The sequence below is a fragment of the Centropristis striata genome, chromosome 19 (assembly GCF_030273125.1).
Source record: "Centropristis striata isolate RG_2023a ecotype Rhode Island chromosome 19, C.striata_1.0, whole genome shotgun sequence".
NCBI lineage: Eukaryota > Metazoa > Chordata > Actinopteri > Perciformes > Serranidae > Centropristis > Centropristis striata.
Genome location: NC_081535.1, coordinates 5,575,124 through 5,601,655, shown reverse-complemented (window position 1 = coordinate 5,601,655; position 26,532 = coordinate 5,575,124). Strand labels below are relative to the sequence as shown.

At 34.9% G+C, this 26,532-nt stretch overlaps 1 protein-coding gene across 1 annotated transcript in view; it reads right to left on the bottom strand.

Moving 5' to 3' along the window:
* Window positions 1–9,896: 9,896 nt before the first annotated feature.
* The window catches only part of cntfr (ciliary neurotrophic factor receptor), a 421,815-nt gene continuing 405,179 nt past the window's right edge, over window positions 9,897–26,532 (bottom strand). The window contains exons 10-11 of the mRNA XM_059357864.1: window positions 15,959–16,085; window positions 9,897–11,496 (exon numbers count right to left, since the gene is read on the bottom strand). Of these exons, the coding sequence (XP_059213847.1) occupies window position 11,496; window positions 15,959–16,085 (128 nt within the window). The 3' untranslated portion in view covers window positions 9,897–11,495. The remainder of the gene's footprint in view (window positions 11,497–15,958; window positions 16,086–26,532) is intronic.

Here is a 26,532-nt window from a genome sequence, read left to right as displayed (position 1 = left end):
GCTCGGGCCTCCTGGACTCAATCTCTGGCCCTTTTCATTTCATGTGAGTGGACAATTGGGGACATTTTGTTGGACCGACATGTTTTGTTTTTGATTTTTTTGATTTTCTTTTTACGTTAATGATTAAGTGGTGGCTGGCTGTCTGTTGCTTCTGTTTTGTTTTATCTGTTTGTTTACTTTTATTTTATTTATTTTTTTCTCTGTTCGTTTTTTTTCCATGTTCCTTGTACTGTATGTGTCTGTATATATATATATATATATGTGCCAAAACTTTGCATAAATAAAATTTACAAAAAAAAAAAAAAATTAAAGAAAGTAGCCTAAATCTAAAATGCCTGATCTGATCCAAAAGTGTTTTTGTCACACACACAGTGAATCAGCACGCTTCTATATTTGGCAATTTGGGGCAGTTCTTGAGGAAAATCAATGCAATCATGAGAATTGCCACAGTTTGGAGAATGAGGCTGCTGTCTGCACGAGTAACATCTTGGACACCAATGTTCTTTCTCACAGGAATTGAGACATGAGCTCTCTTTTCATGGTGCCAGCACTTTATACTTTATATAAAGTCTAACTGCAGTAACTACACAAATAAAAGGGTAAAACTGAGAAAAACTACTTTTTTTTTTTTTAATCTTTTTTTTAACTGGCCTGCAAAATTGGTTATAGAGACAATTTCATTGTTAATGAAACTACAGTAAAGCAGATAAGGAGCCATTTATCAGGTTTTTGCATGCATAACATAAAAATAAATCACTGAAGTAAAATAAACAAATTTAACTAAACAGTATATTGCATTCACTTGAGAGAAAAAAAAGTAATTTGAGTAATGATGATAATTTTTTTGTGTGATTTTTTTTGTGTTTTTCAGACATTTTTTTGTGTTTTTCGTGGTAATTTCCCCACATTTTTTTTTTCTTGCTGTTTTCCATGCCCATTTTTTCGGTCCTTTTTCGTGGTATTTTTTTTCCCATTTTTCAGAGTAATTTTTTCCCTCCTGTTTTTTGGGGTAATTTTTTTTCGGGTTTTTCTGACAATTTTTTTTTTAGTTTTTCGTGGTAATTCCCCCCAAAGACTCATTAAAACAAAAATAATTACCCTGAAAAACAAACCAAAATATAAGGTACTCAGAAAAAACTGAGTTTTTTTTTTCTCAAGTTAATGCAAAATGCTTCTGTAGTATACAGAACTGCTCAAAGGGTAAAACTGAGAAAAAATGCTTTAAAGTTTTTAACAATTTTTTAACTGGCCTGCAAAATTGGTTATCGGTAGGTAGGTCATATGACACTTATTTCTACATGTATTGATGATGTCATTTTTATGCTCAAAAATCATGATGATTTATTTGACCTTTGAAAAAAATAGTTACTGCATTGTTGTCAAAGGTTCTAATAGTAATGCAAAAACAGAGAGCAGTTACTACAATGTTGTCGTCTTCTTTCAGCTTTTATATTTTGTTTTCAGTGAATAAACATTTTCACAAATTGATTCTGTTAGAAGTGTATTTAAGTGTTTAACAACTCTATTTAGACTTAATATGATAAATAAATGTTATATTTTAGTCTTAACATAACTTTATCTCACTTTTCTACTTCATCACTATCTAGATAATAATTTCCCTTTCCAATAAACTTATAATTTTTATTATTTTTATGTTTAAATTAGTATATATATCCAAAGTAGACAATGGTAAGTACAATTACTGCTTGGTTTTGAGTTGGATTTTGTGGTTTTTATACAATTATTTCTCTGAGATAAAACAGACATCAGGGAGTTCATTTTTTTTTAGATATAACTCAATTTTGACCAAAAATGGTGGTGGATTTAGAAGAAACATCAGGTCACAGTGGAATATATGCCAAAAAAGTGTTTATATTAGTGCTCCTTTCAGGTTGTATTATTGTACTGTGAATGACAGGTAATGGAAAAACGTGTCAGGCCAGAATAAAAGAAGGGAATGGCATTTTGGGTTGCGTCAATTCTACTTAAACACTTACATTTGGACTTATAAATGCTTACTAAAGCAGTGTGTCACACAGAGGAAAGAGAGTGGAGCGTCCTTCATGGTGGTGGACTTAATTGATTTGCAGGCCACATGAGGACAGAAGAGGTATGAAATCAGAGAAATACAAAGTGTCTGAATTATTCAGCACCATGGAGAGAGACACAGAGATAGAGACAGTTTTAATGCTTCAGCACCATAGACAGCACACAGAGAGGGAGGCGCTCTCTGCTGCCCTCCTGTGGCCAAGTGCAGGAGATGCTTTTACATTTTTCTTTTTCATAGTCTAATCATCTAACACTGCTCCTATAAATAAACTTGTTTTTTTTGGTCATTTTTTGTGTATAGTTTTTATTTTTTTATTTTACCTTTATCTGTTCATCTTTGCAACCTATGTTTACATTTTTTAGGCCCCAAACAGCTCATTGAGCACATTTCTGTTTTTTATTGTCTTAAATAGCATAATTTTATTTCAGAGTTCATGATTTTTGTGTATTTTTGGGCTCAATATTTTAATAAAGTGAGTTAAAGTGAAGAAAATAATTGGCAGATCATGTTGAAGTTGTGCTGAGAAAATACCAAATACCAAACATGAGTATAGTAAATATAATGTGGTATATAAAGAACAAATAGGTTCAGACCCCAGAGGGTTAATTTATGCCTCTTTGCGGTCGTATAATGGTTGTTTTGTGTCTCTTGGTCATTGTTGTGTCTGGTTTTGTGTTATTTTAGGGTTATTTTGCATCTCTTCGTACTCCTTTTGTGTCTATTTGCAGTCATTTTATGTCTTTGTGTCTCTTTGCAGCTCTTGGGGGGCTGACAGTTTCTGATAAAACTTTTTGAGAGGTGTTACTTCAACTACGTGTTTATTGAGATGTTTTTTTCATTTTCGTCCAATAGTCTAAAATCTATAAAAACACCAAAACAATAAGAGTAAAGTAAAACACATTTGAATTTCGCCGTTCAAAGTTTTAAAATTTTTTTATAGTTTGACAAACTGCAGGAATTTAATAAGAAATGGGTCCGAGAAGTCATTCCAATTGTACTTTTTTGGCATTTAAAAATGTATGGTTGCTGCTTATACACTCCCCAGCCACTTTATTAGGCACTCCTATATAATCTAATCGGTCAAGGATTGGATTACATGCTAAAGGGCCCACCTCTTCCATAGCAGCAACACACAAACACTGTGGTGGTTTTGCCTCTTTTTGTTGTTTTGTGTCTCTTTGCTGTAATTTTCTGTGTTTTCATTTTGTGTCCCTTTGTATTAATTTATGCCTCTTTGCGGTCGCTTTATGGTTGTTTTGTGTCTCATGTTGATTGTTGCGTCTGGTTTTTTGATTCATTTTAGGGTTATTCTGGATCTCTTCGTACTCGTTTTGTGTCTATTTGCAGTCATTTTATGTCTTTGTGTCTCTTTGCAGCTCTTGGGGGGCTGACAGTTTCTGATAAAACTTTTTAAGAGTTGTTACTTCAACTATGCATTTATTACTAAGGCCAGAGTTTGTGGTAGTTGTTGTTCTGTGTTGCATTATAAAGTATTTAATTTATTCATGTTTATGTGACTTTAAAACAAAATGACATAATGTCCAGAAGAGGAAGAACGATAAAAAAAAGACAACAAAGTTTGTAAGAGAAATATGAGAGTTGAGCTATGTAAAGTAGCATGAAAATGAAGTTAAAATACTGTGTGAGAAACAGACAAAGACTGGAAGCATAAAACAGACAGAAATAGGAAGTCATGAGGAAAAGATAGAGGGGCAGCAAGTGGAGTGTTTAAAAAGTTGAGAGCCCTCCTCTGGCCAAGGGCAGGAGATGTTTTTTCATTTTTCTCCAATAGTCCAAAATCTATTTAAACCCCCCCCCCCCCCCCCCCCCCCCCCAAAAAAAAACAAAAAAACAAACAACCCCAAAACATTAAGAGTAAGGTAAAACACATTTGAATTGTGTCATTCAAAGTTATAAAAAAACGTTATAGTTTGACAAACTGCAGGAATTTAAACACAAATGGGTCAGAGAAGTCATTCCAATTGTACTCTTTGCTGTAATTGCGGTCACTTTATGGTTGTTTTGTGTCCCTTGGTCATTGTTGTGTCTGGTTTTGTGTTATTTTAGGGTTATTTTGCATCTCTTAATACTTGTTTTGTATCTATTTGCAGTCATTTTATGTCTTTGTGTCTCTTTGCAGCTCTTGCGGGGGCTGACAGTTTCTGATAAAACTTTTTGAGAGGTGTTACTTCAACTATGCATTTATTACTAAGGCCAGAGTTTGTGGTAGTTGTTGTTCTGTGTTGCATTATAAAGTATTTAAAACTGAATGACATAATGTCCAGAAGAAGAAGAACGATAAAAAAAAGACAACAAAGTTTGTAAGAGAAATATGAGTGTTGAGTTACGTAAAGTAGCATGAAAATGAAGTAAAATACTGTGTGAGAAACAGACAAAGACTGGAAGCATAAAACAGACAGATACAGGAGGTCATGAGGAAAAGACAGAGGGGCAGCAAGTGAAATGAAGTTAAAATACTGTGTGAAAACGTTATAGTTTGAGAAACTGCAGGAATTTAATCACAAATGTATCTGAGAAGTCATTCCAATTGTACTTTTTTGGCATTTAAAAATGTATGGATGCTGTTTATACAGCCACTTTATTAGGAACTCCTAAACAATCTAATGCAATTCAGTCAAGGGTTGGATTACTTGCTAAAGGGCCCACCTCTTCCATAGCAGTTTTGCTTCTTTTTGTTGTTTTGTGTCTCTTTGTAGTAGTTATGTTTCTGCATGCTTTTGTGTCTCTTTGCTGTAATTTTCTGGGTTTTCATTTTGTGTCTCTTTGTATTAATTTATGCTTCTTTGCCGTCTTTGTGGTTTTTTGTAGTTGTTTTGCGTCTCTTCATGGCGGTTTTATGTCTCTTGGTCATTGTTGTGTCTGGTTTTGTGTCATTTTAGGGTTATTTTGCATCTCTTAGCACTCTTTTTGTGTCTCTTTGCAGCTCTTGCGGGGGCTGACAGTTTCTGATAAAACTTTTTGAGAGGTCATACTTCAACTATGCATTTATTACTAAGGCCAGAGTTTGTGGTAGTTTTTGTTCAGTGGTGCATTATAAAGTATTTAATAAACACCGAACAGTACGTTCAGATGTATTTCATGTCTATGTGACTTTAAAACTAAATTACATAATAAATTACATAAAAAAGACAACGTTGTAAGAGAAATATGAGTGAAATATGACTGGAAGCATAAAACAGACAGATATAGGAAGTCATGAGGAAAAGACAGAGGGGCGAGAGTGGAGTGTTTAAAGAGGCGAGAGCCAGGAGGCAGAAATGAAGGAAGGAGAGATCGTGTCATTCATCCAGTTATCAGTGAAAGGTCAAGCTAGTCATTAGAGCAGAGCAAGGCTGTTGGAACGGACAGGCGCTGGACACACACACACACACACACACACACACACACACACACATGCACACACTCTCTCCGAGAGGTTAATGTGGATCACATCGTGGTTGCAGGCGAACAGAGAATGGCTGAACATTTCAATTGCATTTAATTAACGTTCATTTGAAATATCAGGTGAAAGGTTCTAATTATTATCTATTAGAGAAAGAAGGAATATGCGTTTGGAATATTTATGACGCAAAGAACAACAAGGGGCGATACAAGGCTTGTTCAAAGTCTCATGTCGTTGATCTCTTTAGCCTCGTCATGTCCCGTCATTGTAAATATTAATTGGGTTCTCATCGACATGGCAGTTTAAAAAAAAAAGAGAGGACGGGCAAGTAAAAGCAAGGAGAGAAGGAAAGGAAGGAAGAGTAATGAATGCAATCACAGCAGCAGATACACACACACACACACACACACACACACACACACACACAGTCTCCAGCTGACAGCTGTTAGATGGTGTATTGATTTGTCCTCGGTCTCCACGTCCGCCTGCCAGAACTTGTCAGAATATTGAAAGAAAGAGAGTTTGAGAGAGGAAAGAGAGACAGATTAAAGAGAGAGAGAGAGAGGCACAGAGAGTGAGAGCTGAAAGGTCAAAAGGAGAGTTTTGACCAACCGTATCTACTTTGTTCTTAATTCCTTGTTGAGTGCATCAGACTGAATGCTGATGAATGATATTGTATTTACCTGGTACAGTTAACCCTTAACCTTGGAAAGCGGATATGTCGTTTTGTAGTATTTGTATTTTTTTTTCCACCTATTTTCAGTCTCTTGGCCAATGAAATGCATCAGGATTTTTTTTTTTGTTTTCTGTTTGTTTTGTTTTGTTTTGTTTTGTTTAGTTTAGTCTCTTTTTTACCTTTGTCAATTCTGTATTTTATTGCACTTTTTGCACTTTTATGTGAAGCACTTTGGTGCGTCTCAGGCGTCTGTAAATGCGCTATATGAATAAATTTGACTTTGACTTTGAGAATACATGTGGGAGTGTTGCCATGCAACATGAGACTTTTCCAGAACTTTGAAATCATCACCAAAAAAAGACACAAAATGACCAAAAAGGACACAAAATTACCAAAAAAAAGACAAAACATATATATAAAAAAAGACACATAATTACCCAAAAAAAGGACACAAAATTCCCAAAAAAGACACAAAATGACCAAAAAAAGACACAAAATTACCACAAAAAAAAGACACAAAAATATCAAAAAAGACACAGAATTACCAAAAAAAGACATACAATTACTAAAAAAAACTTCAGGTTTTAGGGGCTTATTTTAAAATCGGCCAAAGGTTTTGCAGGCATTTTTTCCAGGCGTTTTTGGCCTAAATGGGTTAATATTCACTCATTGGAGAACTTGCAAATTCCAAATTTCAACCCTGCAGGGATGGTGGAATGTGTAAAAAAACATACGGATCCGGGGGAGGGGGGTAATATTTTGAGAAAAAACTTATATAGATTAAAGTGGCAAATCTACGAGAAGAAATGTGCAGATTTATGAGATTTAAAGTGATGAATCTGCGAGAAAAAAGTTGCTTTTCCCCCCACTTATTTCTCGTAAATTTGCAATTTTTTTGCACAGATTTGCCTCTTTAAATCCCTTAAATCTGCAACTTTTTTCTTGTAGATTTGCCAAATCTAGTAAATTTGCAACTTTTTTCTCGAAATATTACCCCCCCCCCCCCCCCCAGTTTATGACACCACATAAGTGCACTTCTCACTCCAAATCGTGTTATTCCTTTTCACTGTGAGTGTTACTTTGACACATTAAAGTGTATTTTTAACCCTAAAATCATGTTATTTCCTTTCACTCATGTGATAATTAACATTCATTGTTTTGTTTTACGATACACTAAAAGTGCATTCTGTCTTTAGCCGAACACACAAGTCACAAAATCTGAAAATCAAGTGCTGAATCTAACTCAGGTGTTCACATGTAACTCGCTTTTTGATCACTACAAGTTTTAAAACAACTCCAAAATCATCAAATTATTAACACTGAAAAACCAACACTACAGATTTTGCTGTGCAGCCCTAATTTGAAGTATTCCAACAGTAATCCACAGTGTTTGCAATGTTGCCTTATTTGAGCTAATGGGGTACATTCAAGTGCATGTATTCAGTAATCTGCAGTGGAATACATTTTAAGAGTAACCACCATAACACTCTCTGAATTTTCTTCTTCTATCAAGTCAAAATGAGAAAAACATTCTCTGCAAGGTCACAAGTATTGATTTGGAAAACTTCAAATGAAGCTGTTTGTCTCCAGCAGAATGTGGGAAGTAAGAAACTCATCATCACCGTTATTCTCACTTGTGTCTTTATGTCAGCTCAGTGTCTCTCCTCCCATTATATATATAATGTATATATATATATATATATATATATATATATATATATATATATATATATATATATTATATATATATATACATATATATATATTATATACATATATACCATACCGAGCTGCTTTACCCAGGTCCAAACACACTGTTGCATTCGCAGTTTGGTAGCCGCAAGCTAACATTAGCTTACAATTAACCCTTTATCGGACGAAGAACTATATTTGGTAACTTCAGTGGATATCTAAATGGGGTCCCCATGTCTCTCTGTTTGGTCGTACAACCACATGGATTTCGAGAAAAAGTTGCAAATTTACTAGATTAAAGTGGCATATCTACAAGAAAAAAAGTTGCAGATTTAAGAGATTTAAAGTGGCAAATCTGTGCGAAAAAAGGTGCAGATTTATGAGAAAAAAGTGTGGAAAAAAAGCAACTTTTTTCTCTCAGATTCACCACTTTAAATCTCATAAATCTGCACATTTTTTCTCGTAGATTTGCCACTTTAATCTCATAAACTTTTTTCTCAAAATATTACCCCCCTCCCCCGGGTCCGTATGTTTTTTTTTTTTTACACATTCTGGCTGTATGTAATATCCTCCAATATTCTCTAGGGTTGAAATTTGGAATTTGCAAGTATTTCAATGAGTGCCCTATTAAGGGTTAATGTTGCATTAATCACAAAAAGCTTAACTGTGAATAACAATCTGAATAACTTCCTGTCGCTAAACACATGCAACTTTCAGAATAAGAGCACAGTGTGTTAACAGAATCCACCACAGAATTTACAAGAAGACTGTCAAAATAAGATGCCTTAAATAAAACATAAAAGAAACCATATTCTCCTTTACAATAATTCATTAAAATCTGCAGTGATTAAGATCAGTGTACCTGATGGAATAGAGGCATTAGAATGTGTGAGAGGCACCAAATTTGGGCTTTTTATTGAAAAAACGAATTCTCCAGGGGGCAAAAAGATTCTATGTGACCGTATATTGTTCACGTTTTATTTTTTAAATATATTGTTACTATTTTTCTTTTTTTGTGTGTTGTTGTCGTTTTGTTTGTTTGTTCATTGTTGTCTCATTGTGACTACATGGGTGTATGTGTACTTATGTGTTTGTAAGTTAATAACAAGTTATGTATGTTAATAATGGTAATAAAAAGTTTGGTAACGCTTTATAATAAGGTCCTTAATAACCATTAATTAACAAGTAATAAGGCATTGTTCTCGCTTTAGATCCGGTAGTTGCAAAAAGCATAGTTAACTTATAGTTAGCTTATAATAGATGAGCAATAAAGTATATTTTAATATCAATAAGCAAACAAAATAAGATTAATAAAGGCATGGCAAAGACATAATGGGTGGGTCATGGGTGTTTGTAATGCCATTATTAACACTTATATAAGCTTATAAACACACAATAATGTTAATAAGCATCTTGTAAGGACTTACAAGGGCCTTATTACTTGTTAATTAATGGTTATTACAAGGATCTTAATATGAAGGGTTACCAAAAGTTTATACACTACATTACTATGTGTTATACATACATATATATAAATATTATTGTTGTTATATAACTGAATATTGTAAATTAACATAGGGAGAAGGGGTGGGATTTAATAAGCTTTGACTCCTTTTGAACACAAATAAGTGTTGAGTCTTGTCGTTTCATTTTGTGTTGTTGTCTTGTATTTATTGTTGTTCGTTTGTTTTTTATTGTTCATCTTTTTCAAATAAATTCAATCAATCTCCCGACTGTGAAAAATGTTGTGTGAGGTGTTTGCTGCTTGTGTTTAGCTCTCAAAGTGCACAAGATTGATGCATTTAAGTTAAAATGTACAACTTTTTTTCCTTGGGGGCATGCACGGCAGAAAATATGTCTTTTCAAAATAAAGTCTCTCCAAGACTGTAAACCTAAGGGAAACACTGCAGCTGTAAGAAATAATATATAATAAATTATGCCTTTTTGACCCCGTATTGACACTTCAATTTCATCTTGTTTTATCAGGAGAAAATAATCTGGATCACTTTAAGACTAACAGCAGTTATTCTCAGTGTGTCTGCTGAAAAAGGCAAAATGAGTGTGAGGCCAGTGTGTCATCATTCATTGTGAAATGGTCACATTTAATGGTTGAAACCTGTCATTGTATATACATCTATAAAAAAGACCCCAGGTACAGGTTACGACATTCTACTGCTAATACATACATTATTATTATTATTAAATAATAAACTTTTTGTTCAATGTTAAAGTTACATATCATAGTTTACAAAATAGGATCAAGGAGAATTAAGCCATTATGAATGTCTGAAAAAAACTAAAATCCTATATGTGTGTCTGTATTATTTGTCCGTAAGATAAAAAAAATAATACAATAAAACACATCAATATTCCTTTGAATATAACATAATATTAACTGGTGATATTGGCTATTGAAATGTAAACTGCAAAAAAAAGACATTTTTTTTAAAATGTTGGTAAAGGCGTCAGGATTCGGAAAGCAAACTGTATCGTGTTATTGTATTTTACAGCACAGAGCAGAATGGAAAAACCAACATCGCTCAATGTATCAATGTTTCAAGAACTTCGTCGTCGTGGAAACCAAAACAAATGGGTGGGCAAAGAATTGTTCAGTCTCAAATCCACTTTATTCATTTTTTTTTTAGTTTTTTTACAATCCAGGTCCTCTTTGCCGGCCGCTGAAAGCAGAGTGTAAAGCTAATTGTCTAAATAAGCCAGACTACCGTTACTGAACTCTTCAAAGTGTTAGTCCTCATATCGAGAAAAAAAAACAAACAAACCAAAAAAAAAAACGGCTCGCTTCAGTCGTTGGGAGTTGACAGATTCAGATTGATTGAGTATTTGTGTGGCGTCTTTGTTGGATGGTGCACAAACAGGAAGGAGCTGCGGGGGGGGGGCGGTTCCTCGGACTCGTCTCAAGTTTTACACCGTTTCGGCGAACTTTTTGGGGTTTTTGAACCCGCGACGAAGGCAGAAACACTTCGCTTCCAGGAAGCTCGGTGAATCATTCCGGAACCTTTTAGTTGTTGTCGGGCGGAGGGTGAAGTTGAGTCTTTGGCATGATGATTTAGCTGTATGGGGACTGCTACGGAGACTCTACACACAAACACACGCACGAATGCTCTGGGTATGTGTGTGTTTGTGTGTACAGCGCTGCAATGTCAGAAGAAAATTAAGTCGTGATCAAATATTTTAAAAAAAAGGTGAATGAGGGTTCGTTTTTGTCATCTGAGGAGCTGATTTTCTTGGAGGAGATTCCCAAACTTCTGTCTGCCAAACAAAGTCTGCTGCTGCTGCTGTGGCCCGTCAGAGCCACCGGGGGGGAATATAACACTGTTTATCACTGCTGCTGCTGTTGTTGTTGTTGTTGTTGCTGCTCCTGTCGCTGCTGTTGATGATGATGAAGAAGAAGATGAAGATGAAGATGCCGCTTTCAAAAGTTCCTCTGAAGAATTTCTTTGTCACCATTTATCAAAAATGCTGAATCGCATTATCATCGTCTGGTTTCATGTCTCGGTAATCTCGGTGAGTAACTGTGTGATGGACAGAAATGATCGATGCACTGTATCCTTGAAACATGTGCAAAATAGAAAAAAGACCAGCCTCCTCTTCCTCCTCCTCCTCCTCCTCCTCCTCTTCGTCCTCCTACTCCCTTCAGGAATGAGACATTTACATCTGGAGAGAGAGACACAAGCACAAATAAGGCATTAGAAACTGCAAACTCAACGGTGTGATTTGTGGATCTTTGTTTAATACCATGGGTCTCAAACTCGCGGCCCACGGGCCAATTGTGGCCCTTGTTATGATATTTTGTGGCCCCCACCTTGATATGAAAGTTTAATGTGAGTTTTATATGAATGTCTCTTTACCGTGTTGTGTGTGGAAGGTCCCTTTATTGCGCAAGTTGGAGCTTTGTTTCACTTGTTTCTATGACGACGTTAACAAAAAGAAAGGCAGCTGCTACTGGAGCGTTTATTATCTGCCGTGTTGTTGTTACCGGAAGAAGTGGAAATGTTATGGAATGTAATTTTGTGTCTTTTTTTTTGCTAATTTGTGTCGTTTTTTAGTAATTTGTGTCTTTTTTTGTAATTTTGTTTCTTTTTTTGGTAATTTTGTGTATTTTTCTAATAATTGTGTGTCTTTTTTTAGTAATTTTGTGTCTTTTTTTGGTAATTTTGTGTCTTTTTTTTGTAATTTTGTGACTTCTTTTTTGCTCATTTGTGTCTTTTTTTGGTAATTTTGTGTCTTTTTTTTGTAATTTTGTGACTTCTTTTTTGCTCATTTGCGTCATTTTATAGTAATTTGTCTTTTTTTGTAATTTTGTTTCTTTTTTTTGTAATTTTGTGACTTCTTTTTTGCTCATTTGCGTCATTTTATAGTAATTTGTCTTTTTTTGTAATTTTGTTTCTTTTTTTGGTAATTTTGTGTATTTTTCTAATTATTGTGTGTCTTTTTTAGTAATTTTGTGTCTTTTTTTGGTAATTTTGTGTCTTTTTTTGTAATTTTGTGTATTTTTTTGGTAATTTTGTGTCTTTTTTTGGTAATTTTGTGTCTTTTTTTTGTAATTTTGTGACTTCTTTTTTGCTCATTTGTGTCATTTTATAGTAATTTGTGTCTTTTTTTGTAATTTTGTTTCTTTTTTTTGGTAATTTTGTGTATTTTTCTAATAGTTGTGTGTCTTTTTTAGTAATTTTGTGTCTTTTTTTTGTAATTTTGTGACTTTTTTTGGTAATTTTGTGTATTTTTTTGGTAATTTTGTGTCTTTTTATTGTCATTTTGTGTCTTTTTTTGTAATTTTGTGTCTTTTTTTTAAAGTTATTTAGTTTTTTTTCCTGTCATTTTGTGTCTTTTTTAAGTAATTTAGTTTTTTGCCTGCCTGCCTGCCTGCCTGCCCGTCTGTCTGTCTGTCTGCTTTTTCAACTTCAAACTTAGCAGGTGCATTACTTAGGAAGCGATGAAGTGCGATGCTGAGTGTGAGCTCTTGAGTTCCATCCAATGTACATCTAAGTAGTGCGTTATGTGCTCACTGTATAATTTATGGAGAGGGAAGCCCTGTTCACTGGGTGCAGCTCGCTCTCCATCGCTTGTTACAGTAGATATAAGAGCAGATGAGGGAAGACAGACTGCAGCCTGGAGTTTGTTACATTGTAGCAAACTCAAACATTTCAAGCATCCGAGACGTACTTCAAGAATGAACCCTTGAAATAGCCTGGTCCCTAAGCTAGCTGCTAGCAAATGACTCATGTACTCGAGAATTGCTAGCTATGTCCTAGCAGCTGTGTGAAGTTTATATGAGTGGTTCTTGAGAAAGCTGCAGGCAGCAACACTAGAGGCCAAGCAATCAGCATGTTCTCAACATGCACTAGTTTAAATTAAATCATGGGTACCACTTTATATTAAGGTACACATATTCAACATTAATTAGTTGCTTATTAGCAAGCAAATAAGTAACATATTGGCTCTTAATTAGTCATTATTAAGTACTTATCAGAGTCAGATTCAGAGTCAGATTTTCCTTTTTTGAGTAACAAGCACTAGGACAACAAAATTAGCCTTCAACCCGTCCAAAACGTATAAAACACACATACAATATGACAGAGGTGGATGGGACACAAGTAGAGTATTATTAATAATAATTATCAATTATTCTGCATGGCCTTATTATACAACCAGTAAGACATTAACTAAGACTTTTCCCCCAGTAACCTCAGAATTATTGCTGATTATTAGTAAGTAAAGAAGTTGTTGTATATGAGTTATGATCTTAATATGCTTTACTTTGTATGGACTTTATAAGAATAGTTATTCTCCCTTAATAACACTAAATGAATATGGTCTGTTCCAACATAACTACCACCTTATAAAGTTCATATTATAAAGCATATCAAATTAAATCAAACTTTATTTATATAGCGCTTTTCATACATAAAAATGCAACAAAGTGCTTTACAAAAAAACAGACAATAAAAATGAGTAAACCCACCCCTCCCTCCCCCACATACACATCTGTATGTATACATACACAAACATGCACACACACGCATTTAGTCATGCACACACACAAACACACACTCAGACTCACACACAGCACATATTGATTGATATTAACATCGTAACTCATATACAACAACTTCCTTACTTACTACTAATCAGCAATAATTCTGAGGTTACTGAAGGAAAACTCTTAGTTAATGTCTTACTGGTTGTATAATAAGGCCATGCAGGATAAGGCATTAATAACTACTTAATAATCAATAATTAAGAGCCAATAAGGAACTAATTTGCATGCTAATAAGCAACTACTGTGTACCTTAATATAAAGTGTTACCAAATCATGTTTAAAGTTTAGAGGGACTATGTCTCTCTAGTGGGACCACTGTTTAATATTTAACTATGTAACATATTTAATAGAATTACAGTGTATTTTTTGTGATAAAAACAATAAAAACTCTGTGGCCAGGGACTGAGATACGCTTCAGAGACTATCTGACAAGTCTTCTTTTTCTCCTGCTTCCACTGTGTTTTTGCCATCAATTTTAACTTTTTGCTGTCAGTTAAATGTACTGCAGTATAAATATAAACTAGCACTGGCCTGCACTACAAAGACAAATGGTGATCTGTCCTCCATGATCCGGAGAGATGCTGCTGTCTGTACACAACATAACAGACTCACAGTTGGACTCACTGTAGTATTATTGAAGAGAAATTGGCATGGACGTGTCTTTAGCATATTCATCCAACTAAAACTGGCTTGCATCGTCCTCCAGTGGTTAAAATGAGCAGCAGGTGTTCACTTAGAGATGCAGACATGCTCAATATCATTTTGTAACAGTGGTATTATATTATAAGGGGTGCTGTTTGGCTGCGTTGCTCTTTCAAATCAAATAGGGTGCAAAAAAAACAAACATTTCCTGCTTGCACACGTTTACAGCGAGCTTTGTTATGAACCTTGACATTCATTGTTAAAACTTTACACCGTTGATAGGAGACACACTGTTACAACATGATTTATAGAGTAATAGGTGTAAAATTAATGAAATGGGACAGCTTTGGATTGGATTTTTACCTCAATCCCTTCAGGGGTTTCTGCAGAGAAATATGAAGAAAAACACCCCGCTGGGTCATAAAACAAACTCACCCAATCGTTGTTGCTCTTGTTCCATTAAATGTGCTCTTGACATCGATAGACATGCATCGACTTGCCAATATATGACTGAATGACTGAGTTCACAATCAATTCAAAGATGAGGAGTTGGAGGCTCATTACTAGAAGTGTGTGTGTGTTCTTGTACTTCCTACATAGTGAGGACCAGAACACGTTTTTAACCAACAGAGTGAGGACATTTTTTCGGCCAGTCCTCACTTCTTTAAAGGCTTTTTTGAGATTTCAGACTTTGTTTTAAGGGTTAAAGGTTACATGATAATGATAATTAACTGAAACTGTATTGTGTGGTTACAAAACTAACTAAAATTATAGTGAAAACGTCCTTCGTTTCCGTCTTTGTCAACCTTTTTCATACATAGTGAAGATGGATAAGACAAAGGAAATAAAGACAAAATTTACTGTGACCTCTTTTAATCTCCCACCCAACAAATACCCCAATACAAAAAACTAAAACTAACTCTAAAACTAGTAAAAACTCAACTAAAACTAAAGAATTTCAAAAAATAAATTAAAAAAACTGAATTCACAACGAAATTAAAACTAAAACTAATGAAAAATCCAAAACTGTTATTGATTGATTGATTGATTGAGAATTTATTTGAACACAAAATAAAAGATGAACATTTAAAAACAAACGAACAACAATAAATACAAGACAACAACACAAATGAAACAACAACTAGACTCAACACTTATTTGTGTTCAAAAGGAGTCAAAGCTTATTAAATCCCTTCTCCCTATGTTAATTTACTATATTCAGTTATATAACAATAATATTTATATATATGTATGTATAACACATAGTAATGTAGTTTATAAACTCATTATTACCATTATTAACACACATAACTTGTGCACATACACCCATTATAACCTTGATAGGGAATTTACTATTTACTAGGGCCCTCACAAAGATAGAAGTATAAGAATGTGTGTGTGTGTGTGTGTGTGTGTGTGTGTGTGTGTGCTCACCACATGAACAGCAGCAGCATTCCTAACAGCAAAGGGGAGAAAAATGTGAGGAGCCTGGCAGCTCGGCCCACTGGAGGTTCAGCCTTCTGCGGTGCGTTGGAGGACGGGATGGGGGAGGTCTTAGTCTCTGCAAAAACAACCAGAAAACACAATAAACCTTTAATGTTTACACTTCTTTATGGTCTTACAGTGTTACACAATCATTTTGTTCCTAAGGGGTGAAAAAAAACACCCCAAAACGTCATATTGATGAATGGACAGTGAAAAGAGCTCATCGTAGCAGGAAGGACCAAACAGAAAGGAAAATACAGTGCAGAGTGGAATCAATTCTAATCTGCAAGTGCAATCAATATGGGACTTGTCAAGGCAGTTATGAAGTGAACTGGACAAAAAAAAAATCTCATTCAATAGCTGTGGGGAACCAGAGAGGGAGAAGGGCAGAAAACGAGCAAAAAATAGATAAGAAGGTGAATAAAGTATATATATAGATATATAAAAAGCAGGAAATGTCCTTTGCTGCCGTTAATACACTGCTGATAAGAAACGTGTAATGCACACTTTGAAAAACTATATGCTGTATATTTAAATTTTACAGCTATAACCAGAGCTGGAGACCAACTTGTGTCCTCTTTAATCATAAAATTGAGAACTTAGAACCTTTTTTTTTGCATTTGACTTTCTGAAGACCTCATGGATTCAGACTTAATGGGAAAAATGCTCATGTATTTGCAAATTTCCAAAACAATGAATGTAAAAAAAACATCTTATCCATTCAATAGCTGTGGGGAACCAGAGAGGGAGAAGGGCAGAAAACGAGCAAAAAATTGATAAGAAGGTGAATAAAGTACATATATATATATATATATATATATAGATATATAAAAAGTGGGAAACGTCCATTGCTGGCGTTAATACACTGCTGATAAGAAACGGTGTAATGCCCACTTTGAAAAACTACCCATTTACACACCCATAATATGATGTATATTTAAATTTAACAGCACGTAACCAGAGCTGGAGACCAACTTGTCTCCTTTTTAATCATAAAATTGAGAACTTAGGACCTTTTTTTTTTTTGCATTTGACTTCCTGAAGACCTCAAGGATTCAGGCTTAATGGCAAAAATGCTCATGCATTTATAAAATTTCCAACACAATGAATGTAAAGCCAGTGCTTATTATTATTATAATTCTTGTTTGACACTTCAGGCAAAAACACAGGTACTTTTTTTTATTTTGTGCTATTTTACTACACGTTGTCAATTTGCATCTGTAGATTTCTTCTAAATCCAACAAAAGTAAGCATGAGATAACGCTAATTTGCATATTTCATAAAACTTGTAATACAAAAACATTTGTCGTAACTTGGGAAATTTCATGGTGAAAATCTATCAGTTAAACCCTCTTCACCCGTATTGTGTTGCGAAAAAGTTTGGGATTTTATAATACATCTCTTGACAGGCTGTTTTTTTCTTTAAGCCATAAATCTCCACTTCAATCCGCACATACACACCAAACCTTCCAGTTTAATTCCTATCTATATTCTGCAGGCTCATATATCATTCATAGCCTGATTTATACAACATTTAACTCCTAAAAAACATGATAAAAATATGTTTTTGTGTCCGAAATTCCTCTTTAACATGTCAACAGAATTTTGAACCTGGCTTAAACCAGTGTTCAGATTTCTATTCTGGAAAAGTAAGCACATTAACACATATTTAAAAACATAATGCCTTAGTATCCCAACTCAAGAAATAGTAAAAAGTCACTGTAACTCTCATACATCTCCAGCCAATCTAGTTATGTTCATATTTATGGGGCTGGTACGTAAAAGCAAACATAAATAGGCTGAAAATGACTACGTGCTTAAGCAGTTTTTAGTGCTTCGGTTTGGTTTTACAAGCTTGACAAATAAAAATATCACAGTTTAACGCTTTATAAAACAGGACTATTGCTACAGCTGCAGGCAGCACTGCAGATATTAACTCATGCACAGTGTTTGCAGCTAGAACCCACAGCATTTCTGTTACTGGAGAGAGAATATGATTTCCCTCTCCTTCCAATTAATGACTGTTGTCTAGTACTACGTTGGGAGTCAGGAAGAAGCAGCCAGGTGTGAAATAGCCAGAGAGAGAGAGAGAAAGAGAGAGAGAGAAAGAGAGAGAGAGAGAGAGAGAGAGAGAGAGACAACTAGGACACATTTAACATGTTCAGCAGCTCAGTGCAATACTATCCTGCCTGCAGCAAAACATTTTGCTTTGGAGTGGTGGAGGAAATAAAAATTATGCAGACAAAATGTGATGGCGATGAGGAAAGACAGTTATGGGGTGTACGCTGATGTTACAAGGTAGTTTGGGACAGGGAGACAAGACAATGATGAGAGGAGGAGAGGAGATTGATGAAGAGCGGAGGAGAAGAGAAACAGTTAGAGAAACAGAGGAGGAGAAGTGAGGGGGAGATCTGAAAAACACACAACGTTTCCAGAGTTTTCTCTCAATGAGAAGCTCAGCTCAGAAGCACAGGACTCTTATGGATAAACAATACTAACTGGAGGTTTTTCTTATTTGTGGCCGCAGGTTTTATGTATTTCAACATTGTTTTTGGAGAAATATTTTTTTCTAAAGCTAGCTTGGGGTGTTGAATAGCTGCATAGCAATTGCTGGAATCTGTATTTTTTTTTTTTTTTTAGGTTTCTACGCTGACTTAAACCTTTTCTAAATCTATACTTTAGCTACTGCTTGCCCCCCACTGGCCTTCAGAGACACACACCAACCAGGGATGGCTATGAAAATGGGCCAAACACCTACAAGGAGACCCAAATTGACCACAAAGTGAAACTAAACAAAAACAAAAAGAGGATAAAGAACTTTAAAGTCCGTGTTTCTTTCTCCTATGTAGGATTGAGATGATCTTGTAGATACTGTTGGGGTCAATCTGACCCTGAACAGAAGAGGTGACTAGTGTTCATTCATCAACATCACTCCAAAAAAAGAAAAAAAAGACACAAATTGACCAAAGAACACATAAAATGACAAAAAAGACACAACTCTACCACAAAAAGACATAAAATGACAAAAAAGACACAAATTGACCACAAAAAGACATAAAATGACCACAAAAAAAGACACAAATTAACCAAAAAAAGACACAAATTGACCACAAATAGACACAAAATGACAAAAAAGACACAAAATGACAAAAAAAAACCCCCATAAAATTCCTGAAGACTTCTCTCCATTTTCTCTCTTCCTTATTGTGTCCATCTATATGACTCAATACTTGGTTGGGGCTGTTTGACTTGAACTACTGGAAATGGACTTTTCATCAAACTCTAACGTATTGAGATGATCCTGTACTTGCACTATTATTTCAGTCAGATTACGTTCACAGTGGGGCCTTAAACATGTCTGTGCCTAGGGGCCCATGGCTCTAAGCAGTGCACACACTTGAATGTTAGGATCAGTGAGTGGACATTTGTATCAAAATGCACCTTGGGAGTTGTAGTTAACTTTCGTGTTTTTGCTGGGTAATGTTATATTCCAAATCCTGAAAGTGCTCCAATCAGCTGTCATGTTTCCATTCAAAGTTTTGCTTCAAAAGTAAAATTGAATTTTGAAGCAAACATTTGAAATGTCAAATCAACCCTTTGGAGTTTTGGGGCTAAAATGTTAATCCAGTCAGTCAAAATGAATAAATAATGATCAGGTCATATAGGTGAGGTTGTGCTGAAAATATGATACCAAGTCGGCATGGTAGACGTTTTTTAAGTGGAAAAATTATTTAAATTTGTATTAAAAAAACTGAGAAAATAGCCCAAAACTTAATAAGAGTGGTTTTCCTATGAATTGGAGCCAACACACAGCAGAAGAAGACCTTCAGCATTTGCTTCAACATTTAGCTGTGGTCGTTTCTGCTTATTAAGCAGAAAGTAAAGCATATTATAAATAGATGTGGACATGAAGGATATAAGAAGTGATATGTAGTGTTGCCTGGTGCTAGACAGTGTCCAGTTTCTGTCTCACAGAGTGGGCGAGGCAGAATCGTATATCTCAGATAGTTGCAACACGGAGGATGGCTGCAACTTTTTAAAGCCTCCACTGTATCTGTTTTTTACTTCCTGGAATGTGGTTGCTAAGCGACGGTCCAATCACTGAGGATGGGATTTCTAAATGTCGTCTGTCTGTCGCTGGGCTTTCCTTTTGATGTGAAACGGGGCTACTGAACACAACACAACAGCATTGCAAGTGCAAAGTCTAGGGCGACCTGTTCTCACTGATGCATACTGATGCAAACAGAGACAAACAGAAAATATAAGGAGGAAGAGGAAACGTGGCGAGACAGCAGAAAGACAGAGAGGAAATGGAGAAAGTGAAACCGTGTGTTTAGATTGTGAGCTACACAATCAATAAGTCACAGGAAGTCCATTCATTTCCTATTCCACTGAGCAGCCAGGAAATATTGGTCAGAGTGTAGATGTTAACAAGCTGCTCGGCTGGAAAAGAGGCTGAACTTTGTGTTTATCGGTCAAGCTGCCGACAGGAAATAAGATACTTTCCTTGCTTCCCGACTCGTGTGATTCTGATTCAAGTACAATAGTTCCAGTTACAGAGTGCAAACTGAATAATTGCATGATTGATTTTTTGAAAAATTCTTCAATATGGAGGTTCAGCATGCCAACTGTTCCACCTCAGCCAAGCATGTTACCTTGATTTACTGTATCTATCTTTTATTTATTTATTGGTAGCTGTTTGTTTGTTGTTATGGTGTTTGTATGTTGTGTATGGACTCTTAATTTTACTGTAAAAGTGTTGCGTCATGTCTTGTGATACATGTTTGACAGCGTTTATGATTGTATATGTGTTATGACTGTATTGACGGTTGTTGTTGTTGTTGTTGTTTTTGTCAAGTCAAAGTTATTTACAGAGCATTTTGGTCAACTGAGGTTGTTTTTAAAGTGCTGTACAGTTATTAAAATAGAATAAAATCATACACAAATAGTTATAAATAAAAAACAATGAAAACAATAAAATACTAAAAACAGTAAAACAATAAAATAGTAATAAAAAGTCAATCCAAAAACAGAGTTGGAGATAAAAAATTAAAAAAAATAAAAGGGTAAAAAAGTAAAAGAAAGTCAAGGATTCTTGCCGAGCTGGGACTCAACGACAAGGAGAATAAATAGGTTTTTAATAATGTTTTAAGGTTGTTTTGTTGATGATCTCAGAGAATGGACAATTTGATTTAATGTTTGGACTCCAGGAAGAATAGCTATGCTAATGTGCTGATGCTTTAACAATTGGGTGTTTTCATAAATGGTAAATTATTCGTGTATTTGTTTATTTAATCTATTTATTTCAATTTTTTTGTAAATATATATTATGTAAATATATATGTTTAGGGCTTCACAAGGTACAGGAAGGAAGAAGGGCTTTAACAATCGGGTGTTTTCATAAATGATAAATTATTTGCGTATTTGTTTATTTAATCTATTTTTTTTTGTAAATATATATTATGTAAATATGTATGTTTAGGGGAGAAAAAAAATTGTTAATTGAGTAGTGGAGAAGAGGTAGGTTTAAATAAGCATATTATGCTTCATCCTACTCCTTTTTGGACATGTTGCGTTCACATTATAGCTTTTTTATTTTGACTATTGCTATTTTTGTTTTGATTATTCTCATTGGATTTGTTTGTTTTTGAGTTGACTTTATTGTGTTACTCACACATGTTCGAAATAAAAAAGCTGAACTGAACTGAAAAATGGAGATCCAATAAATAAATAAATAGATAGATAGATAGATAGATAGATAGATAGATAGATAGATAGATAGATAGATGGGTAGATAGATAGATAGATAGATAGATAGATAGATAGATAGATAGATAGATAGATAGATAGATAGATAGATAGATAGATAGATAGATAGATAGATAGATAGATAGATAGATAGATAGATATACTGTATTTTGGGATAGAAAACATGGAAAAATGCTGTATCCATCAATGGCAACTATAACCAACTCCTGAACTCACTTTATTGATACATGATATGGTAGATAAAATAGATATAATCAGCTTTGGCGGTGGCAAAAGGTCAGAAAAAGAGCAAGACCTAGTGATCAATAGACAGAGAAATGAAATAGAAAGAAACACTAAGAGAGCCCTTGAAAAAAAAAAAACGAGAAAAGGAAAAGGGAAAGAGAGAACAGGAGCCGGAGAGAGGGAAGGGAAGCAGAGCAGCCCCAGCTGGATGGAGGAGAGGCATGAGGAGAATCCCAATAACCTCCTGTTCTTTCCTCCAGAACAAGAATAATACACTGTGTACTGAGTCACTGTTTGTGTGTGTGTGTCCTGCATGTTATCAGAGGGAGGTGTGTGCATGTGTGTGTGTGTGTGCAGCACTGTTTATATGTGTGTGTGTGAGGAAGTCTTAGGCCATGCTACATGTCCCGTGCATGCTGTTTACCATGTGTTTGTGTGCTTCTCGGCATGTGTAAACACATTTAGTGTTGTTGTGATGTGGGTGCAGTGCTGCTGCTGGCCAACAGGAGTCACTGTTGTACTGTTAAAGTGGTGAGAAATGACAACGGACGGGCAGAGACGACAGGTAGACGACAGGAAGTTTTAAATTGGCCTCATATTGTGAGAAAGCCCCAGCTTTAGGATAGCTCTCCACTTCTTTGCTTCGTATTAAGCTGCTTGATGTAAAAGTCATGTTGCACAGCTGATAAAATATAAATAGCTTCCTCAGTAGGTTGACATTGAATGGTGGAGGTTTGGATTCAGGACAGTGGAGTCTGGTTGTTTAACCAAAATGCTTTTCAATGAGAAGGTAATGATTTGAAAGTGTGCATTTATTAATTCACCAATCACATTTAAAATTACTTGGTAACACTTTACAATAACCATCATTTATAAATGGTAAACTGATAGTTTATTAATGTTTAATCATCATTTATAAACCGTATATAGGCCATTTAGAATGGTAAATAGAAGATGTATTAATGTTGAACTATAATTTATAAATGCCAAATAGAAGGTATATTCATGTAAGTTGATAGTTTCTTTACCATAAACAAACAATTACATTATATTTCTTAGTTTATTAATAGTTTTGCACTCATTATAACATTTTTAACACCATATTAAGTATGTAAATGATTTCAAAATGATTCTTATACCTTTAAGAAATTGTTTGAAAACATTTAAAGATTAAATATGTATAGAATTTTGTAAATGATTAATAATTGTTGGTCTATAAACCATCTATAAACATCACTTAGATGGTTATTGTAAAGTGTTACCAATTACTTTAATACACTTTAATAGACACCTGATATTAGAGAATATTAAGGCTGTCCTCAACTAAATAAATTAGTCAACTAACACTCGTTTTATCAACTAATTGCTGATTAGTGGATTTAATTGAAAGATCTTTTTGAAAAGAATCATACAAAAGCACCACTTTAACCCTCAGGGGTCTATGATGGCGCCGTCTTGATCAGCTCATGTGACGTTTAACCAAAAAACTAGGTCACATGGAGCGCTGCTATCAACTTCACTCCAAAGTACAGACTTGAAACTTTCTCCCAGTTTTTGTTTGACATTACTAGCTCATGTAAAACTAAAGATATGATAGTTTAAACTTGATAGTACAGAAATATTTGAGTGTTGCTGTAGCTCTCTGTGTAATTTCACACATAGTTGTTGTTTTTTACAGGTGCAAAAACACACCAAAACACCTTTATGTACAGTATTTTACAGTAAATGTCTGTTTTAAATATTACATAAAGAGTTTTTTTTTCCCATTCATGTGTCTGTCCACTCATGTTCAGTGTTTATTTATTCAAAATATGTCCCTCCGTTTGTTATTCCAGCCTGGTTGGAGACACGAGTACAAAAGAGTGTTCAGACCTGGAATGGATGTCTTGTTGTTCGGGGATCAGCAGCGCGTTGAGAGATTTCGATTTGACAAGCGAGCCATCCTTGATCTCTGCCACATGCTGAAGAGGTGCCAACTAGATAATTCCCACAGATACTTTTTGTCCTTGTGTGTGTGTGTGTGTGTGTGAGAGTATATCTGTGTGTGTGTGTGGGGTGTCAAGGGACACACAGAATATAATAATCTGTAATTAATTTAATATTAACTTCTCATTTCTCATGCATAAATAAAAGCTAGAAAGGAAGGAATAACTATGAAAATGGGCCAAACACCTACAAAGAGACCCAAATTGACCACAAAGTGAAACAAAACAAAAACAAAAAGAGGATAAATAACTTTAAAGTCCGTGTTTCTTGCTCCTATGTAGGATTGAGATGATCTTGTAGATACTGTTGGAGTCAATCTGACCCTGAATAGAAGAGGTGACTAGTGTTCATTCACCAACATCACTCCAAAAAAAGAAAAAAAAGACACAAATTGACCAAAGAACACATAAAATGACAAAAGAAGACACAAATTGACCACAAAAAGACATAAAATGACCACAAAAAAGACACAAATTAACCAAAAAAAGACACAAATTGACCACAAATAGACACAAAATGACAAAAAAGACACAAAATGACAAAAAAAACCCCCATAAAATTCCTGAAGACTTCTCTCCATTTTCTCTCTTCCTTATTATGTCCATCTATTTGATTCAATACTTGGCTGGGGCTGTGTGTGTGTGTGTGCGGGGTGTCAAGGGACACACAGAATATAATAATCTGTAATTAATTTAATATTAACTTATCATTTCTCATGCATAAATAAAAGCTAGAAAGTGTAGCGCTGTTGTACTGTAAGTGAGCCAATCTGAGGCTGGAGGAGGGACGTGAGCGTTTTTTTAAACGGCGGCGCGGCGTTTTCCCCGAGGCGGCGTTCAGGCGCTCAGGTTGATGTGTGTCGATTTGTCTGGAGGCTGCCGGATCTTTTAGCTTAAGCTGCGATAAAAGTTCAAGCCTATCAAACGCTTATAGTGTGCTCAATTTAATGATAAAGAAAGTTATTAACCAAACTTAATTTCATACCTAACTGGTTCAGGAAATTTACTGCGTGACAGCCGTGGGCACAAAGAATAATGTCGAAAACATTAAAGGAATACTATATTATCATGATAATGATATTTTTTACCTGATGGACACTGATAAAAACCAAACACCATTATATAAATTCTGTTGTAATTCAGTCAAACTCAGTGTAAGCCCGTGGTCACTCTATCTGTCTCCATTTGAACTGGTCAACCTGCAAATTTGGGGAATTAATAAGTGTATCATTAACTATTCGTGACAAGATATCTCAATACATTATAGGCTACTGTTATAGAGTTATTTGCTATTTTCTAATACCACTAACTGGACAGAGTTTTAAATTGTCCAGCGAAATACCGTAACTACTGGATAGACTGGCACACAATTTTAGACAAACTTTTAATATTCCAACGTAATTTATCCTAAAAATTTGGTAATCCTCTTTCTCTAGCTTGACATTTATAAGTTTGAACAACTATGAGATGAATTTCCCTTAAATTTGCTGCAAACATTCATCTTTGGACTTTCCATCCAACCAGTTAGTACTTTGGTTTTGGATTAAATACACAACAAACTAATGACATTCCCATCAGTGTTAACTGTACTTTGTGTTTAGTTTTAAGATGGTAAACATGGTTCACATTATACCTGCTTAGCATTAGCATATTAGCATTGCTATTGTTAGCATGTAAGCATTTAGCTCAAAGCACTGTTCAGGCTAAGTACTATGAATCAGCAAGTACAACATCATCTGTATCGGATCAGCTGACAAAGTATCTGTATCTGTGTTTAGAAAGGGGTGGGGCTTAAACCAGAAATGGGCGTGGGTTGGTTTGAAGTGGGTGGGACTAACCAGAAGATAATTTTTCAAGCCTGAAATTGATACAGGTTGATTAGAAGTTGCTATACTTATTATTTATTTAAAAACTAATTACAGAATACATTCAGAATTGAGCCTTTAGATGAACTTTTTTGGCCACAAAAGTAAGAAAACTATTTACAGAACACAACAATCTTATAGGGACTGACACATTTGATTTAGATGATACTTAGATAGATGCCAACAGATTTGCAAGCATGGTTGTAGACTCTTGGTCCTTTTTAATCAAATTACAATTCATCATGACCTTTGCTTTTGGTCTTTCATGTATTTTAACAGAGAACATTTCCTTTCATAAGTGTTTGTCTGAGAAACCTTAACGCAAGAAAACATGTTTCATATTTTATCGGGGTGAATTGGATGGGATTTTAAGAAATGTGATTTTAAATGTTAAAGCCAGACATAAGGACAGGCGTATTCGATTTAGATGATATTTGTACATTATCTGTACCAGATACATGCCAACAGATTTGCTAGTATGGTTAGTAGACTAGCAGACTCTTGGTCCTTTTTCATCAAATTACAATTTATCATGACCTTTGTTTTTGGTCTTTTATGTTTTTTAACAGAGAACATTTCGTTTCATGAGTTAATCTGCTTTATTAGTTTAGTCAGTCAAACTTGTTGACTGAAGTGGAGTGTTTGTCTGAGAAACCTCAACACAAGAAAACATGTTTCT